Source organism: Dictyostelium discoideum, assembly GCF_000004695.1.
Source record: "Dictyostelium discoideum AX4 chromosome 5 chromosome, whole genome shotgun sequence".
NCBI lineage: Eukaryota > Evosea > Eumycetozoa > Dictyosteliales > Dictyosteliaceae > Dictyostelium > Dictyostelium discoideum.
In genome coordinates, this window is record NC_007091.3 from 3,635,772 (window position 1) to 3,654,896 (window position 19,125).

The 19,125-nt window shown below is 21.4% G+C and overlaps 8 protein-coding genes across 8 annotated transcripts in view; 3 read left to right on the forward strand and 5 right to left on the reverse strand.

Moving 5' to 3' along the window:
* The window catches only part of DDB_G0290097 (hypothetical protein), a gene marked incomplete at both ends in the record, with an annotated part of 1,608 nt that extends 1,487 nt beyond the window's left edge, over positions 1 to 121 (forward strand). The window contains one exon of the mRNA XM_630813.1: positions 1 to 121. This exon is cut by the window's left edge and continues 228 nt beyond it. Within this exon, the coding sequence (XP_635905.1) occupies positions 1 to 121 (121 nt within the window).
* Positions 122 to 842: 721 nt separating this feature from the next.
* DDB_G0290085 (hypothetical protein) lies at positions 843 to 5,600 on the forward strand (the record flags this gene model as incomplete). Its single annotated transcript, XM_630814.1, has 2 exons — positions 843 to 2,036; positions 2,112 to 5,600. 2 exons carry the CDS (start codon positions 843 to 845, stop codon positions 5,598 to 5,600), a joined length of 4,683 nt encoding a protein of 1,560 aa, XP_635906.1.
* A 1,440-nt stretch (positions 5,601 to 7,040) lies between these two features.
* On the reverse strand, positions 7,041 to 10,686 carry cigB (FNIP repeat-containing protein; the record flags this gene model as incomplete). The annotated part of the gene is made up of 5 exons (XM_630815.1): positions 7,041 to 8,404; positions 8,466 to 9,344; positions 9,606 to 10,031; positions 10,091 to 10,597; positions 10,680 to 10,686. The coding sequence occupies 5 exons, from the start codon at positions 10,684 to 10,686 to the stop codon at positions 7,041 to 7,043; spliced, it is 3,183 nt and encodes a 1,060-aa protein (XP_635907.1).
* A 1,170-nt stretch (positions 10,687 to 11,856) lies between these two features.
* On the reverse strand, positions 11,857 to 12,630 carry vps2A (SNF7 family protein; the record flags this gene model as incomplete). The annotated part of the gene is made up of 2 exons (XM_630816.2): positions 11,857 to 12,440; positions 12,594 to 12,630. The coding sequence occupies 2 exons, from the start codon at positions 12,628 to 12,630 to the stop codon at positions 11,857 to 11,859; spliced, it is 621 nt and encodes a 206-aa protein (XP_635908.2).
* Positions 12,631 to 13,012: 382 nt separating this feature from the next.
* On the reverse strand, positions 13,013 to 14,456 carry DDB_G0290089 (hypothetical protein; the record flags this gene model as incomplete). The annotated part of the gene is made up of 2 exons (XM_630817.1): positions 13,013 to 13,277; positions 13,372 to 14,456. The coding sequence occupies 2 exons, from the start codon at positions 14,454 to 14,456 to the stop codon at positions 13,013 to 13,015; spliced, it is 1,350 nt and encodes a 449-aa protein (XP_635909.1).
* Positions 14,457 to 15,739: 1,283 nt separating this feature from the next.
* Positions 15,740 to 16,624, forward strand: pitA (hypothetical protein; the record flags this gene model as incomplete). Its single annotated transcript, XM_630818.1, has 2 exons — positions 15,740 to 16,108; positions 16,199 to 16,624. 2 exons carry the CDS (start codon positions 15,740 to 15,742, stop codon positions 16,622 to 16,624), a joined length of 795 nt encoding a protein of 264 aa, XP_635910.1.
* Positions 16,625 to 16,822: 198 nt separating this feature from the next.
* Positions 16,823 to 17,258, reverse strand: rpl22a (S60 ribosomal protein L22; the record flags this gene model as incomplete). The annotated part of the gene is made up of 2 exons (XM_630819.1): positions 16,823 to 17,158; positions 17,244 to 17,258. 2 exons carry the CDS (start codon positions 17,256 to 17,258, stop codon positions 16,823 to 16,825), a joined length of 351 nt encoding a protein of 116 aa, XP_635911.1.
* A 604-nt stretch (positions 17,259 to 17,862) lies between these two features.
* DDB_G0290093 (hypothetical protein) lies at positions 17,863 to 18,796 on the reverse strand (the record flags this gene model as incomplete). The annotated part of the gene is made up of 2 exons (XM_630820.1): positions 17,863 to 17,907; positions 18,191 to 18,796. 2 exons carry the CDS (start codon positions 18,794 to 18,796, stop codon positions 17,863 to 17,865), a joined length of 651 nt encoding a protein of 216 aa, XP_635912.1.
* Positions 18,797 to 19,125: the final 329 nt, after the last annotated feature.

The window sequence follows — 19,125 nt, forward strand, 5'->3', positions numbered from 1 at the left end:
GTTCAAAGAATGCTTGTCGGCATTAAGAAATTCGATAATGATTTCTATGAGTAATGATAGTTTTCCTTATAACCCAAGATTATTGTTATCAAGATTAGAATTACTTATCAAAAATCAATGATTTTGGCTTTAGTGCCAGTTTACTCGCAATTTTTTAAATTTATGTTCAAACTTGTGCAACCTTGAAAACCAATAATTTTCCAATCTTTGCAGAAGTAAAAAAAAAAAAAAATAAAAAAAAAATAAAATTTCCCCAAAACGCCGCTGTAAAAAAAAAAAAAAAAAAAATAAATAAAAAATAATAAAAATTAAAATAAAAAAACAGTGTGGGAAAATTTTTAAAAAAAAAAAAAAAAAAAAAAACAATGAAAATAATAATTTAATATATTAATATTATTATTTTAAATTAAAAAATTTAAAAAAAAAAAAAAAAAAAAAAAAAAAAAAAAAAATTTATTTATCTTTTTATTATTAAAAAATTTTATTTTCTTTGAGGGGTAAATAACCACCACCACCACCAAAGGTAAAAATTTTTTTTTTAATAATTTAATTTAATTTAATTTTTAATTTTTTTTTTAACATAAAAAATCGAGTTTGGGATTTTTTCGCTCATTAATTTGACAAACCAGTTAGTTTTTTTTTTTTTTTTTTAAGTTTCTTTAATTTTTTAGTTTTTTTTTTCTTTTTTTTTTTTTTTTCTTTTTCTTTTTATTTTATTTATATTAATATATATGTATATAATAGTTTAAATACTAAATTTTAAAAAAAAAAATAAATAAAAAATAAAAATAAAAAAAAATAAACAGAAACTCAGAAAAAAAAAAAAAAAAAAAAAAAAAAAAATGAAATTTCAAAAACATTTAAAAAATGTCACAGTTTGGAATCATCATTATTTACCATACCAAAAATTAAAAAGAAAATTAAGAACCTTTTTTTCACCACCACAATCACCATCAGATAGTACACCACCACCACCAACAACAACAACAACAACAGCATCTACAACTACAGTTAATAATAACAACAGAGCAATTTCAATTAGTGATGGAGGTAATGGTAACTTAAATTTTTTAGATATTTTAGAAAATGAAATTAAAAAAGTGAATCAATTTATTTTAGATGAAAAATTAACAATTGTAATGAATAGATTTGAAGATTTAAAATTAAAATTTAAATCAATTGATTTTTCATCACCATTTTCAGTTTATCTCAGTGTTGGTTTAATGACACCACAACAAATTGAGGATAATAATAATAATTATTTAAATACTATTCAAAGTAATATTTCAAATAATAATAATAACAACAATAATAATAGTAATAACAACAACAATAATAATAATAGTAGTAATAATAATAATAGTAATATTAATAATAGTACAGATAATAATAAAGATTTATCAACACCATTAGATCAATCATCATCATCATTATATTTCTTTAGTGAACAACAACAACAACCACCAGGACAAGGATCTAATGATGTTGATACTGTAACAGCATTTCAAATTGCATTTGAAGATATTTTAAAACAATTGGCAGAGATTGATCAATTTTCACAATTAAATATTCAAGCAATTCAAAAATTATTAAATACATATTCAAAAAAGAAAATTAAAACTTTAATTTCTGATAGAAAAAAAAGAAAAGTTAGTCAAACTGAAACAACTTTACCAAAAATGTTTCATTTAGAAATTAATAATAATCATAATAGTAATAATAGTAATAATAATAATAATAATAATAATAATAATAATAATAATAATAATAATAATAATAATAATAATAATAATAATAATAATAGTAATAATACATTATCACCAGCAACAAATACAATATCAATATTATCCAAAGAACAACTAATTGAAGATGTTAAAAAAGATATTGATAATTATTTTAAAGAAAAAGTTGAAGTTTTAGAATTATATCATCATACTCAAATTAAAAAATTAACATTAGAAATTGAATTAGAATATCAAACAATTTGTCAAACAAATGTTCATTTATTAAATAATAATTATTATGATATTTTAAATGTAAGAATTAAATTTTATTTTTATTTTTTTTATAAAATTATATTAATAAAATAAATAATTAATTAATAAACTTAGATTAAAGAAAAAGAATTATCAAATAAAGTTGAATCATTATGTAGAAATGTTGTAAATAATAATATTTCAATTGTTAAAAGTTTAATTGAAGATATTAAAAATTTAATGAGAGATGAATTAAAATTAGAACAAGTTAATAATACAATGTGGATTGAAACTATTCATTCATGTATTCATAAATCATGTTATTTAGGTAATGTTGAAATGGTTAAATTCTTATTTAATACTTTTAATGATCTTAAAATGGTAAATATTAAATATTGTGATGAAAAGAATAAACAATTCATTCATTTGGCTGCTGAGAATGGTAGATTATCAGTTATGGAATTTTTAATTGAAAATGGTGCAGATATTGAATGTTTGGATTTCCTTTCACGTAGACCATTACATTTATCTGCAAAGAATGGTAAATATGATTGTGTGAAATTGTTACTTGAAAAAGGTGCAAAACAAGATGTACTAGATAGAGAAGGTTGTACACCACTATATTTGGCATGTCGTCAACCACCATCAGCAAACAATATCATTAATAGTAGTGGTGATATTAGTCTATCAGTGGTTGATTTACTATTATTATCAGGTTCACCCCTAACTCGTGGTCCATATGGTAGACATATTTTACATGAAGCTTCATCAAAAGGTAATTGTAATAACATTAATAGTATCTTAAAAATAGATCCAGATTCTGCAAATTCAACAGACTCATTCGGACGTACACCATTATTTGAATCAATTAAACATGGTCAATTACAAGCGATTTCAACTCTATTAGAGAAGAATGCTCAAATCGTTTCAGTGTTTGATGATGATAAGAGAACTCCACTTCATGAAGCCGCTGCAAATGGCCAATTGGATTCAATGCATTTATTAATTAATAATATTTTAGAGAATTTAAAAGAAGATCAAGTTTCAAAAGTTGTAAATCAACAAGATGATGATGGTTGGTCACCACTTCATGATGCTTGTTATTTAAATTATATTCATTGTGTTAAATGTTTATTAGAGAATAAAGCAAATCCAAATCTTTTAGATAAAGGTGAATGGTCACCAATAGTTCATTCATTATATCGTGGTAATATTCAAGCTGCAATTACAATCATTGAATTTATTAAAAAGAATCCTGATTTATTTCAAGATACAACAACAACAACAACATTATCAAGTAGTAATACAATTCCACAAACAACATTAAAAGATTCAAAGAATTTAAGTTGTAGTAGTAGTGGTGTTCCATTAATTACAGCATCAACAGTTGGTACAACAGTATTACCACCAAAATTAGATATAGTTGATTTAAATAAATCAATTAGTAATTTAAATTTATCATCAAATATAATATTAAAATCACCAGAATCTGAATTATTATCACCAACACCATCCTCATCATCAAATAATAGTAGTAGTATTTCAGTAACACCATCAACTTCACCATCAACAAGTAAAAAAATTTTAAAAAGTTTAATGTCAACAGTTACATTTAGAATTCAATTAGTTTCAACAACAATTAAACCTGGTCAAAAAGTTGGTATTGTTGGTAATAGAAAAGCAATTGGCTCATGGAATCCTTCAGCTGCATTAATGTTTAGAGAAGTTGATAATATTGGTAGTGGTGGTTGGATTGGTAAAGTACAAGTACCAGTTAATGTTCAATTAGAATATAAATATGTAATTTTCGAAGGATCACGTTTAGATACATGGGAAGCTTTACCAGAGAATAGAAAATTCACACCACAAGAAGAGGAAGAGTTTGTTGATGATGGTGTATTTGGTCAAATTACATTTGATGAAGATAGTGTCACAGCTGAACAATCAAAACAATCCCTCTTTATGGAACGTGGTTGGTTAGTACAAGATACTCAAATTAGAATTAGATTTGGTGAAACTTCACCAACTGATTTACAACGTAAAATTAAACAACCAATTACTTTATACAATGGTAAAGAACAAGCTGGTAAAATCGTTGTAACCCTAAGAGATCGTTCATCAAATATTCAATCAGGTACTGGTTTATCTCAAGTTAATTTACCCCTAACTAAAGATCATTCAGTTCAATTCCAAACTAATCAATTAAAACCAAATTCTTATCATTCAATTCAATTTGATATTTATCGTCGTGGTATGTCAAGTGTATTAATTGGTCGTTCCATTGTATTGGTATCAGAGTTAACAAGTACAAATCCATATAAAAAAGTTGTACCAATTATAAATTCATCATTGTTATCAGTTGGTGAATTATATTTCTTTCCATTAATTGTTTCACCATTTACTCATTCAAAAATATCTGATGTTTTATCTAATACCTATTGGAAATCAACTCTATTAATTGGTCATCGTGGTGGTGGTGCTGAAAATGCTAGAAATGTTGGTAAATATAAAAGAACTCACATTAAAGAGAATACAATTCTTTCTTTCGTTACAGCTGCTTCATTAGGTGCTCAATATATTGAATTTGATGTTCAATTATCAAGAGATAATATTCCTGTAATTTATCATGATTTTGAAATTCTTGGTCAAGATGGTATTAAAATACCAATTAATAAAATTAATCTTGAACAATTTAAATCATTACAACAAGAAAAAAAAAATAGTAGCAATAATAACAATAATAATAATAATAATAATAGTAATAACAACAATAATAATAATAATAAAAATAATAGTAATAGAATTAATAATAATAATTCAAATCAACATGATGAAAATAATAAAAATAATATTTCAAAAACATTACCATCTTTAAAAACTTTACGTGGTAGATCAAAATCAATGCAAGATATATTTAATGATTTTGGTACATCATCAAGTAATATTTTAGCAAATTTAAGAAATAGTGGTATAATTAATGTAAACAATACACCAAGTTCACCATTGGCATCATCATCTTCATCTGCAAATTCTTCACAACCTATTAGTGATTCGTTTACAACATTGGAAGAAACCTTTAAGAATGTACCAATTGCTACTGGATTTAATATTGAAATTAAATATCCAAATCAAGAGAAAGAAATGGAAATTCAAATGAATAATATGAATAGAAATGCTTATGTTGATACTATTCTAAAGGTTGTTTTTGAACATGCAGGTAATAGAAGTGTAATGTTCTCTTCATTCGATGCTGATATTTGTTTACTTTGTTCTTTGAAACAACCAAAATATCCAGTTTTCTTTTTAAATAATGCTGGTTTCACTCAACATGCTGATCCACGTGCAAATTCAATATCAGAGGCAATTCGTTTCTCAAAATCTGCTCATCTATTGGGTATTGTCACAAACTCAAAGATTCTATGTGAAGCTCCACCAATTATTGGTCAAGTTAAATCTGCTGGTTTAATGTTATGTTCTTGGGGTTCCGAAAATAATGACCCTGCTTTAGTTGATCTTCAAGAACAATTGGGTTGTGATGGTGTTATCTCTGATCATATTGCCTATATTTCAAAACATTACTATACAAATAATAATACCATTATTAATAATCAAAATAATCAATAATAACAAACATATGTCATTCTTTAAAAGTTTTTAAATAAAATTAAAAAAAAACCGTCATTAAATTATTCATTTAGAAAATTTCTGCAACTGTCCCAACAGAACCAGTCCTTGTTTTATTAAACTATTACCATATATCTAATTCAATTATACATAGATTTTATTATCAAAAAAAAAAAAAAAAAAAAATCTTTTTTTATTTTTTTCACCCATTTACTTAAGTTGTAGTCATATTTTTTATTTATTTAATTTTAGTTTTATTATTTTTTCTAATAATTTTGAAGATTTTCCTCTTTTTATTTTTATTATTTATTTTCATCATTTAATAATACTTGGTAAATATCAATATTATAGATTATTTCATTTGAAGCAACCATTTTCCAAACTCTAAAACCAAATTTTTTATTAAGGTAAATATTGAGCAGAAGCATTATTGCACTGGAAAAAAAAATTCAAAACATAATATTATTTTGTAAATACTAATGATTTAATAATCATTTAATAATCATTTATTTATAATTTTAATATTAAAAAAATAATCCTGATAATAAAATTTTAATAAAAAAGAATTAATTAATATTTATTAGAAATTAATATTTATTAAAAATTAGTAAATAATTTTAATATATTAAAAAAAATAATTTTTTATTAATTTTTAATTGATTTTTTATATTCATAAAAGAGTTTAATAAATGAAAATTCGCAATAGATGAAGCCACATTGGAATTAATTGGTCTTTTACGAATATTTTTATTTAGTTGTCCTATGATATCATACCTTTACATAATGGCAATATTAATCTGTCAGGATTTTTACTAACTAAATTTGTGTTCATTGTTGTGCTAAAAAAGCCATATTATTTTTTCACCTAAATTTTTTTTTTTTTTTTTTTTTTTTATTTTCCTATATAAATTAAAGTTAACATATAATAAAAAAAGAGAATATCGAGTAGAAAAAAAAAAGAAAAAAAAAAAAGTTATAAATAAAAGAGAAATTAAGTGTAATAATTTATTAATTTAAGATAAAAGATTTTTCGATTATATTATATAAATATTATAATATTTATAAAGATTTTTCAATTATATAAAATAATAATTATATAATTTTATAACAAAAAAAAAATAAAAAAAATCTTTTTTTTTTTTTTTTGTTTAACGAATTTTATTTGGTAGTTAATAATTAGTTTATAATCAAATAATTAAAATTTACTTACTTGGCGAAAAAAAATGGTGGGAAGATGGAATTACAAATCAGCATTAAAATCTCAAATTTACACTGAGTGATGGCGGCTGTATAAAATTAAAATAGTCATTTACTACCTCTAATATCAATATTAGAACAAAAAAAAAAAAAAAAAAATAAAATAAAATATTATAAAATAGAATAAAATAATTATGGAGGTGTTAAAATTTAGTCAAAAATGTCATCACAAGGATTTTTATTTTATATGTTTACTATTTTGACATTTACAGGGACGAAAGAATAAATTAATTTTTTACAACTTTTATAAATATAGACATTATTTAATGTATTAGGAATTGAATCAATAATTAATTCTTGTTTTATATCACCTATATGTAACTCTTTAACCCATTCTGGTATTATACCTTTGGTTAATTTTTGATTGAATCCATCTAATAACCTAACAGTTGTTACAGTATTAGGAATTGAATCGATTATTAGTTCTTGTTTTATATCATCTATATACAACTCTTTAACACTTTCTGGTATTATACCTTTGGTTAATTTTTGATTGAATCCATCTAATAACCTAACAGTTGTTACAGTATTAGGAATTGAATCGATTATTAATTCTTGTTTTATATCACCTAAACATAACCCTTTAACCCATTCTGGTATTATACCTTTGGTTAATTTTTGATTGAATCCATCACATAAAATAACAGTTGTTACAGTATTAGGAATTGAATCAATTATTAATTCTTGTTTTATATCTCTTATATACAACTCTTTAACACCTTCTGGTATTATACCTTTGGTTAATTTTTGATTGAATCCATCACATAACCTAACAGTTGTTACAGTATTAGGAATTGAATCAATAATTAATTCTTGTTTTAAATTACCTATATACAACTCTTTAACACCTTCTGGTATTATACCTTTGGTTAATTTTTGATTGAATCCATCACATAAAGTAATAGTTGTTACAGTATTAGGAATTGAATCAATAATTAGTTCTTGTTTTATATTACCTATATGTAACTCTTTAACACTTTCTGGTATAATACCTTTGGTTAATTTTTGATTGAATCCATCTAATAACCTAACACGTGTTACAGTATTAGGAATTGAATCAATTATTAATTCTTGTTTTATATCACCTATATACAACACTTTAACACCTTCTGGTATTATACCTTTGGTTAATTTTTGATTGAATCCATCACATAAAATAACAGTTGTTAGAGTACTAGGAATTGAATCAATTATTAATTCTTGTTTTATATCACCTAAACGTAACTCTTTAACACCTTCTGGTATTATACCTTTGGTTAATTTTTGATTGAATCCATACCATAAACCAACGGTTGTTACAGTATTAGGAATTGAATCAATTATTAATTCTTGTTTTATATCACCTATATACAACACTTTAACACCTTCTGGTATTATACCTTTGGTTAATTTTTGATTGAATCCACTTAGAAGCAAAACGTTGTTTGGTAATTTCTTTAGTTTTGATAAAATGTTACAATTGTCTTTGAATGCTAAACTTTCAAAATCATCAGTCAAAAAGGATGATTCATCACTCTCTGAATATATATAAAAATTGTGATTCAATACTAAAAACAAAGAATTAGTATTTTTTGTTTTATTAGACTTATTAATTTGAGTCTAACTTACTTTTAATGAATTCATTTTTATTATTTGAGTTATTTAACTCATTATTATTATTATTATTATTATTATTATTATTATTATTATTATTATTAATGTTATAATCAATAGCATCATTAGGAATATCACCAAAAGAGTATATCGATTTAAAACTATTTTTAATATTATTAATTGTTTGATTATCGAATTTTAAGATTTGATTATTATATTCTTTTAGTTTTGTTAAATTATTGATATTATTGCTATTTTTTAATATTAATAATGAGTTTTGATATTGTTTAATTAATTCAATAGTATCTGTATCAATTTGATAGCAATCATCATTGTCGTCATTATCTTGTTGATTATTAATTTGTGTAAAATAATTTAATTTATCAATAATTGAATTATTATTATTATTTAAAATTGTTGAAATGATTTTATTATCATTGTTGATTGAAGAAGTTATAATTGTATTTATCAATATATTTTGATCTAAGTTTGTTGATAGTTGTTTTTCGATATCCAATTCAACAAATGAAAGTATATTGTGAATTTGTTTAAATTCATTTTTTAATAAATTATTATTATCATCATTTTGTGATTGAATTTCTTTGAAAGTTTCATTTGATTCTTTTAATAATATTTGATCATTTTCTTTTCTTTCAATTAATTTTGGATAGATATTATCTTTAAAATCATTAATTAATGAATGAATATTTGATGCTGATGATTCTAATGAATCAGTTTTATGACCATGATGTTCACCTTTACGAGACGTACAAAGACTGCAACATGGCATAAATTTACAATCCAAACATAAAAATTCTAAATTTTTATTTGGATGAAGTGTACACCTATTTTGATTATTTATAATTATATCTTCACTTTCTTTCATTTTGTGTGCTATTTTGTTTTGAGTTTAAAAAAAAAAAAAAAAAATTTGATAATTTAATTTTAAAAAAAAAAAAAATAAAAAAAAATAAAAATAAAAATAGGTGCCAAAAAAAAGTTTGTGTTATTTTGATAACTTAAAATTTTAAAAAAAAAAAATAAAAATAAAAATAAAAAAAATTCTTTTTTGTAATATCACCACTTCATATCCTTAAAATTCTTATGTGGCATTAATTATTTACTACAACTCTTTAATGTTCTCAGGTATTATACCTTTGGTTAATTTTTGATTGAATCCATCACATAAGCCAACAGTTGTCACATTGTTAGGAATTGAATCGATTATTAATACTTGTTTTATATTACCTATATACAACACTTTAACACCTTCTGGTATTATACCTTTGGTTAATTTTTGATTGAATCCATCACATAAGCCAACAGTTGTTACAGTATTAGGAATTGAATCAATAATTAATTCTTGTTTTATATTAGATATATACAACTCTTTAACACCTTCTGGTATTATACCTTTGGTTAATTTTTGATTGAATCCATTTAGAAGCAAAACTTTGTTTGGTAATTTCGTTAGCTTTGATAAGATGTTACAATTGTCTTTGAATGCTAAACTTTCAAAATCTCCAGACAATATAGATGATTCATCATTCTCTGAATATATATAAAAATCGTGATCAGACACTGAAAACAAAGAATTAGTATTTTTTTTTATTAATCTTATTTATTTGAGTATAACTTACTTTTAATGAATTTATTTTTATTGATTGAGTTATTTAACTTTAAATTATTATTATTATTATTATTACTATTGTTATTATTATTATTATTATTATTATTATTATTATTATTATTATTATTATTATTATTATTATTATTATTATTATTATTATTATTATTATTATTATCATTATCATTATCATTATTATTATTGTTATTGTTATTGTTATTATCATTATTACTATTATTATTATTATTATTATTATTATTATTATTATTATTATTATTATTATTATTACTATTATCAGTAACATCATTAGGAATATAACCAAAAGAGAATATTGATTCAAAACTATTTTTAATATTATTAATTGTTTGATTATCGAGTTTTAAGATCTGATTTTTATATTCATTTAGTTTTGTTAATTTATCAATAATTGAATTATTATTATTATTTAAAATTGTTGAAATTATTTTATTATCATTGTCGATTGAAGAAGTTATAATTGTATTTATCAATTTATTTTGATCTAAGTTTGTTGATAGTTTTTTTGAATATCCAATTCAACAAATGAAAGTATATTGTGAATTTTTTTAAATTCATTTTTTAACAAATCATTATTATTATCATTTTGTGATTGAATTTCTTTGAAAGTATCATATGATTTCTTTAATAATATTTGATCATTTTCTTTTCTTTCAATTAATTTTGGATAGATATTATCTTTAAAATCATTAATTAATGAATGAATATTTGATGCTGATGATTCTAATGAATCAGTTTTATGACCATGATGTTCACCTTTATGAGACGTACAAAGTCTACAACTTGGCATAAATTTACAATCCAAACATAAAATTCTAAATTTTTATTTGGATGAAGTACACATTTATTTTTATCATCACTTTCTATCATTTTGGTTTGAATTTTAAAAAAAAAAAATTGATATTCAATCAAACCCCACACATTTTTTTTTAATAACTTAATTTTTTTAAAAAAAAAAAAAACTCAAATTTAGAATGACAAAAAATTTCCCAATTACATAAACAATATTATAAACAGGTACAAAAATACATCCTTTATTAATATCAATAGCTCCTTAAAAAACCTAGATTTTCACATCATGATTAAAACATTTGAGATATTTAAATTTAATTTGTATTTTCTATATCAATATATTCTAAAAATAACTTTAAATATAATTTATCCAATGTAATTGCATTGACTGCATGTTTAGTTGAACTGTATGCTGAATAATTTTACATATTATCCAAACCCATTTCATCAGATGAAATGTTAATTGTTAAACCTGATTTTTGATTTCTAATGTATGGTGTTGAATTTCGAAGTAAATCTTTCTAATTTGAGTATCTGATAATTCTTCAATTGCACCAACTAAACCATAACCAGCATTATTAACCAATACATCAATTCTGCTAAATTGTCTAATTGTCTCTTCAACTGCATTCTTTACCACTTGATTTTCCAGTGATTAACCAAATTTTATTATTATTTCGATTGAGTCCATTTTAATTTATATTTATTTATATTTATTTTTATATTTTATATTATTTATTTTAATGATTATAAAAAAAATAACAACAACAACAAATCAAAGAAAAAAAAATAAAATAATTTGATCAAATTATTTTATTTTTGAAAAAAAAAAAAAAAAAAGAAATTATTTTTAAATATTTAAAAATTTTAATTGTTATTATTATTATTATTATTAAATTATTATACATAAATATTTATTATTATTAAATTATTATACATAAATATTTATTATTATAAACTTTGTAAAAGTTTATTTAATTCTTCATCTTCAGTTTTAAATGTTGAAGTTTTAGAAGAATAAGGTAAATCTTTTTGAGCTACAGAAGGCATTTTTTGATAATTATCTAAACAAACTTCATCAACAACCTTTGAGAGGATATCATCTGCTTCTTCATCTACTTCATCATCTTCAAACATATCTTGCATCATTTCTTCGGTCATTTCAACACGTTGTGTTTGTTTTTCATATTCCATCATTGTCTTTTGTAATTGTACTAAATCGGTTTGTTTATTCATTGTTGACATTGCTTTAGTGGCAGATGCCATTGCATTTGCCATTGTTTGATTTGCTTTAATTGTTGTGGTTTTAGTCGATACTGCCGATAATGTAGTTTTAGTTGCTCTCATTCTCTCCATTTGACCTCTTAACTTTACTAAATCATTTGCCATCCTTTTTGCTTCATCATTTCTACCTGCTTTTGCTAATTGTTTAATTTTACCTATATATTCTTGTTCAACTATTTTTAATCTATTTAATTCTCTATCCATTTCTCTTTGTCCTTTTGATAATTCTCTTTTACTATCTTTTAACTCCTCTTTTTTTTTTTTAAAAAAAAAAAATAAAAAATAAAAAATAAAAAATTGGTTATTTAAAATTAAAATTATAAAAATAAAGAGTAATTAGTATAAATAATTAATTAATGTTATTTTTGTTTCCATTAATGAAAAATGAGAAGAGTAATACAAACGTTCTGGAGTCTTTTTATTACCGCCAAAAAAACTCATTTTTATATTTTAAAAAAAAAAAAAAAAAAATTTATAACTATTTAGCTATATATGTATGAATTTATGTGTATATTAAATTTATTTAAAAAACAAAAACAAAAAAAAAAAAAAAAATAGTAAATTAATTTTTAAAATAAAAAAAAAAAAAAATAAGAAATTTTTTAAAAAAAAAAATAAAAAAAAAAAAAAATTGAAAATTTGGAAATATCTCGAAAAAACGGGAGGGTTAAATTATTGATTTTTTTTTTTTATATTTTTATTTTTTACTTCTTTTGGTGAAAAAAAAAAAAATGGTAAAAATAAAATCTATTATTAATCTTTTTTTTTTTTTTTTTCTTATGATAAATTCAATTGATTTTTTTTTTTTTTTTATAATTTAGGATTAAAGAAACCTATTGTTTTTATATTGGTTATCAAATATTTGATTTGTTGAAACAATACCTTTTTCAATATAATTCTTGGAATTTGAATCTAATTTATCAATTTCATATAAATAATTTATCATTATACCATAACTTTCATCAATTCTTTTCTCTGATTCATCAGCATCCCAATTTAATCTATAAATTGAAGCACCATTCTTTAAATGAAAATTACAAACTGGGTCAAACACTCTATTCGGTTTACTTTTCTCTTTAAAAATATAACTTTTAAAAAAAAAAAAATAAAATAAAAAAAAAAAATAATTAATACTTGTATTTTTTATAAAAAAAAAAAAAAAAAAAAAAAAAAAAATTTTACTTTAATGCTAAAGATTGTAATTGTGGTTTAACTTCTTCTAAAGATGCTCTATCTTTAATATGTTCAACGAATTTTGGATGATTTTTTGATAAATATTTTTTAAAACGTGGTAATGGTGAAAGAGTACAAAAATTCTTAATTTCAGGTTTATCCAATCGAATATATTCAACAGCTTTTGTAATTAATATATGACCTAAATTAACACCACCTAATCCTTTATGAAGTGATGAAATTGAATAGAATATTGCTGAATCAATATTTAATGATGATGATGATGATGCTGATGATGATGTTGATGAACTATTATCATTATTATTATTTTCAATAATTTGCATATTATTTGGTATACCATTTGTAAAAGCAATATATAAAGACATTAAAGGCATGTTTGGTAAAAGTGGATGAAATAAAACTAAACATGTTCTATTTTTACCAGTTCTTTGTTTAATTTCATCTATTGGATTCAAAGGATTTTCATATGGATGTACTGCTTCATTATCAACTATTTGTCTCCAAATTTTTGGTTCCATCTTTTCTATATCTAATGGTTTACAATATAATCTATGATGACTTTTTAAATTCTCTTTAATTAATTCACCTAATAATGTATCGAATGAATATAATTGTTCACCTAATCTATTTGTATTGGTTGTAGTATTAGTAGTAGAAGTAGTTGTAGGTTGACAATTATATTTCTCTAAATCATCTCTAATTTTAATAAAGCTTTCTAATATATCTGATGAAATTGGCGAAATATTAATATTTCTAATCTCTTCTTTTGAAATTTTATTATCACTTAGTTGTGAATCTAATACAAATGATTCAATTAATTTCTTTTTTTGTTCTAAACTGTAATTTGAAGACTTATAAATATAATCTTTAAAAAATTTATTAATTTCATCTTCATTCTTTTTATTATTATTATTTTTATTATTATTATTAAGTAATGTTGAAAAATGCATTCTAGGTTTATTGTTAAAGTTAAAGTTATTGTTATTGTTATAAATAATATTTATATTTTGTTTATTACTATAATTTAAAAAATTATTAAAATGTTTTAAAATAATATTATTTCTTGCTAACATTTTTATTTTTTTTTTATTTTTTTTTTTATTTTATTTTATTTTACTTGTGTTTTGTATTTGGTTTATTTTTAACTTTTTTTTTTTTATTTGTTTTAAATTTTTTTTATTTTTATTTCTGTTCGGTGAATGAGATCTCAATTAATTAAAGTCTTTTCAAAATTCCCACCACTTTTTTTTTTTTTTTTTTTTTTTTAATTTTTTTTTTTATTTTTAATTTTTTATTTTTTTTTTTATTTTTTAAATAAATTATTTTATGGGTCAAAATTGTAAAAAAAAAAATTAAAAAAGGAAATAATTATTTATTTACCCAAAAAAAAAAAAAAAAAGGGATAAAATTTTTCTCAAATTTATTTTGTGTGACTAAAAATAGTTTGGAAAAAAAAAAAAAATTATTTCAATCAAAACTAATTTTCTTGGATGACATCATAAATACTAATTTGAAAAAAAAAAAAAAAAAATAAAATAAAAAAATAAAATAAAAAAATTGAAAAAAAAAAAAAAAACCTAATCGATTAAAAAAAATAATAATAAAATAAAAAATAAAAATAAAATAAAATAAAATAAAAACTTAGCCTTGAAGGCTTCGCTTGAATGTCAACTTATAACAAGGCTATTGCCAACTTATAACAAGGTTATGTCAACGGTTAATATTTCCAACCTTTTTTTTTTTTTTTTTTTTTTTTATATTTTTTTTTAATTTTTAATTTTTTTATTTTTTTTTTTTAATTTTTTAATTTTTTTTTTTCATAAAAATTTTTGGGCCATAAAAAAAAAAAAAAAAAAAAAAAAAAATATACAAAATAAATACCAGTACAGTTATAATATTACAACACAAATTAAAAGTAGATATTTATCAATAAAAGTTTTTATAATAAATTCCCTTTCTCTCTCTCTTTCTTTATTTCTCTCTTCTCTCATCAACTAAAACTTTTCACACATAATAAAACCACACCCACACACATGACCCACACACAACAATTCAATTTTTTAATGAATTTTTAAACCACATATGTAACAAACAACACAAATTTATAAATAAAAATACATACTTACATTTTAAATTTTTTAAAAAAAAAAATTCATTTTTATTTTTTATTTTTTTTATTTTTTTATTTTTTTTTTTTATAGATAATTATTTTAGTGGGATATTAAAAAGAGTTTTTATATTTATTAAATAATAATATATATAAAAAAAAAAAAAAAAACAAATCAATTTTTCAATTTATAGCGAATTTAAATTAAAAAAAAGAATAAATACATAAATATATAAATATATAAATAAAATGTTAATTAGAGAATTTCGTGTTGTTTTACCACTTACAGTTGAAGAATATCGTGTTGGTCAATTATATTCAGTAGCAAAAACCAGTTCACAAGAAACCTCAAATGGTGAAGGTGTTGAAGTTTTAGTTAATGAACCATACAAGGAACCAGAACATGAAGGTCAATACACTCATAAAATATATCATCTTGGTTCACGTCTTCCAGGTTGGATTAGAGCTCTCATTCCATCATCTGCTTTAAAATTAGAAGAAAAAGCTTGGAATGCTTATCCATATTGTAAAACCGTTTTAAAAAGTCCATTTTTAGGTGAAAAATTCACTTTTATCATTGAATCTCGTCATGCTCAAGATAATTGTAAAACTGAAAATGTAATTATTTTTTTTTCATTTTTTTTTCAATACACACAACACACACGCATACACTTTCAACATATATATTAATTTTATTTATCTATTTAGATTCATAACCTTTCAGAAAAAGAATTAAAAGAAAGAACAGTTGAAGTTATTGATATTACAAAACCAATTAAAGATCCAAAAAATTATAAAGAGACTGAAGATCCAACAAAAATCAGATCAGAGAAAGCAAACCGTGGTCCATTAGAAGAGGAGAAATGGAGAGAAAGTACAGAAATGCCAATTATGACATGTTACAAATTAGTCACTGTCGAATTTAAATATTTTGGATTCCAAACTAAAGTTGAAAACTTTATGATGGGTATTGAATTTGATCTCTTCACCAAATTCCATAGACAAGTCTATTGTTGGTTAGATGAATGGTTCGGAATGTCAATGGATGACGTTAGAGCTTTCGAATTAAAAACTAAAGAAGATCTTAAAAAGAAATTAGAAGAAAAAGATGAAAATAAAGCCGCCGAAAAATAAATAAATAAATTTAATAAATATTTATTTTTATTTATAAAATAATAATAATAATAATAAACAAATAAAACAAAATAAAATAAAAAATAAAAACTTAGTCCTCCCCCTAAAAAAAAATATGAAAAAAAACAAATAAATAATTAACTCTTTTTTTTTTTTTTTTTTTTTTTTAAAAAAAATAAATTAAAAATTAAAATTAATTTATTCTTGTGATTCAGAATCACCAATGTTGAAGTATCTGAGTTCGTATGTATTTTTGGTGGTGGCAACAACACGTAAGAAATCTCTGATTTGTTTGAATTTTAAGAATTTCTTTGTTAAATATTTGAGGTATCTCTTTGAGAATGGGATGGTGGTGTTGATGATGATCTTTGATTTATCTTTTGAGATAACAACATTTGAACCGAGGTTACTAACTTTGTTGTCAACTTTGATTCTGTCGTGTAAGTACTTTTCGAAAGCAGCAACATCAACGATTTTACCAGCTGGAGCGGTACAATCAATGACGAATTTATGAGATTTCTTTACGACGGTTTTCTATAAAAAAATTTATAAGAAATTCATAATTAGTTTATTTTATCCAACAAAAAAATATAAACTACTAATTTTAATAACTACTTACTTGGACGTTTGGCATTGTTATATTTACGAGATGAAATGGTCACACTAAAAAAAAAAAAAAATAAAAAAAAATAAAAAAAATTTTTGGCAATCGAAAAAAAAAAAAAAAAATAAAAAGTGAAAAATAAAAATAAAAATCCTTTAAAATTTACTTTATCTGATCAATTGATGTGCATTTTTTTTTTTTTTTTTTCTTTCTTTCTTTACAAAGTTTTAATGTTTCTATTACTCTTATTTCTAAATATAGAAAATATTGTAAAAATGAAGTGGAATTAACAAAATATTAATAAACGTTTTTCTCGGGAAAATTATAGAAAATAATTGGTTTTATAATCTTTTAATATATAATCTTAATTTAATCTTAAAATGGTGGTGACTTGTAAAATTACGTTTTTTTAAACACGAATAAATTTAATAAAACAAAATAAATAAAAACAAATAAAAAAAATAAGAAAACAAAAAGATGTATTTATTTTTTATTTTTTATTTTTTATTTTTTTACTTTTTTAAAATTATTATTATTATTATTTTATTTAAATGATATTATGTATAAATACCCCCAAATTTTAATTTTTAATTTTTATTTTTTTATTTTTATTTTTTTTTGATTTAATAATAACCTAATCTCTATTTGAATATCTTGGAAGTTTGGCTCTTTTTTCCTCCTAATTATTTATAATAAAAATAAAAATAAAAAAGAAGTTAATAAGTTTAGTAGTTTTTTTTATTTCCCAAATAAAATGGAAAAAAATAAAAAAATATAAAAAAAAAAAAAAGAAAAGAAAAAATTGGTAATCAAACCTATTAGTATTTTCCTTTTTCATTCATTCACTTTTTTTTCTATTTTTATTTGTTTCTTATTTTTTTGTTTTGATTTATCCTTTTTCTTTTTTTTTTTTATAAAATAGTTTTTATACGTATCAAATTTATTAAAATAGTTGTACTTACCATTGAGACAAAATCGTCATTATATATTAAGTGTGGTTCTTTCTGTGATTGCGAAATTTGTGGATTTACAACAACAGCAGGAGCAGATTTTAATACTGATGTTTGTTTTTTCTGTTGTGATTGTTGATATTGTTCAAATGATTGTAAATTTGTGTCATTATTGGTATTATCATTATTATTTTCATTATTATTTTCATCATTATTAGTATTATTGTTGTTATTATTAATATTATTATTTGTATTATTATTGTTATTATTAATATTATTTGTATTGTTATTATTATTATTTTCCAAGTTATTACTATTGTTTGGTTCTTGTGGTTTTAATGGGGCTTGTTGATTTGTTACATTATTTAATTTATCGGAAGGTGATGTTATTGAGCTAGGTGTTTGTGGTGATGTATTAGATGGTGGCGGAGGTGAATTATCAGTATTAATATTATTTATATTGTTACTATTTATATTATTGTTGATATTATTATTATTACTATTGATATTGTTATTATTATTATTGTTATTATTATTATTATTTGGTGATGGTATATTTGAAAAAGGTGGTTTTGGATACATTGATGGTGGTAATCTTGGTGGTTGTGGTGATTGCATTGCAAATGAAATTGCCCCTTTTGGTTGTGGGGAATTTTGATGATACGGTGGAATACCACCATTATTATTATTTAAATGTGGTGGTGGATATTATTTTTACCATCTTTTTTTTAATTTTAAAAATTGAAATTTTAATATGTTAATTGGATAATAAAAAAAAAAAAAAAAAAAAAATTTAAAAAAAAGACTTACAAATTGGTTTAGCGCCTGCTTTTTTTGAAACAGGTTTTGGGTCATTCATTAATGACATTTTTTTTTTTTTTTTATATATACAATTACTATTTATTTATAAATATAAAATAATTTATAAAAAAAAATGTTGAAAATAA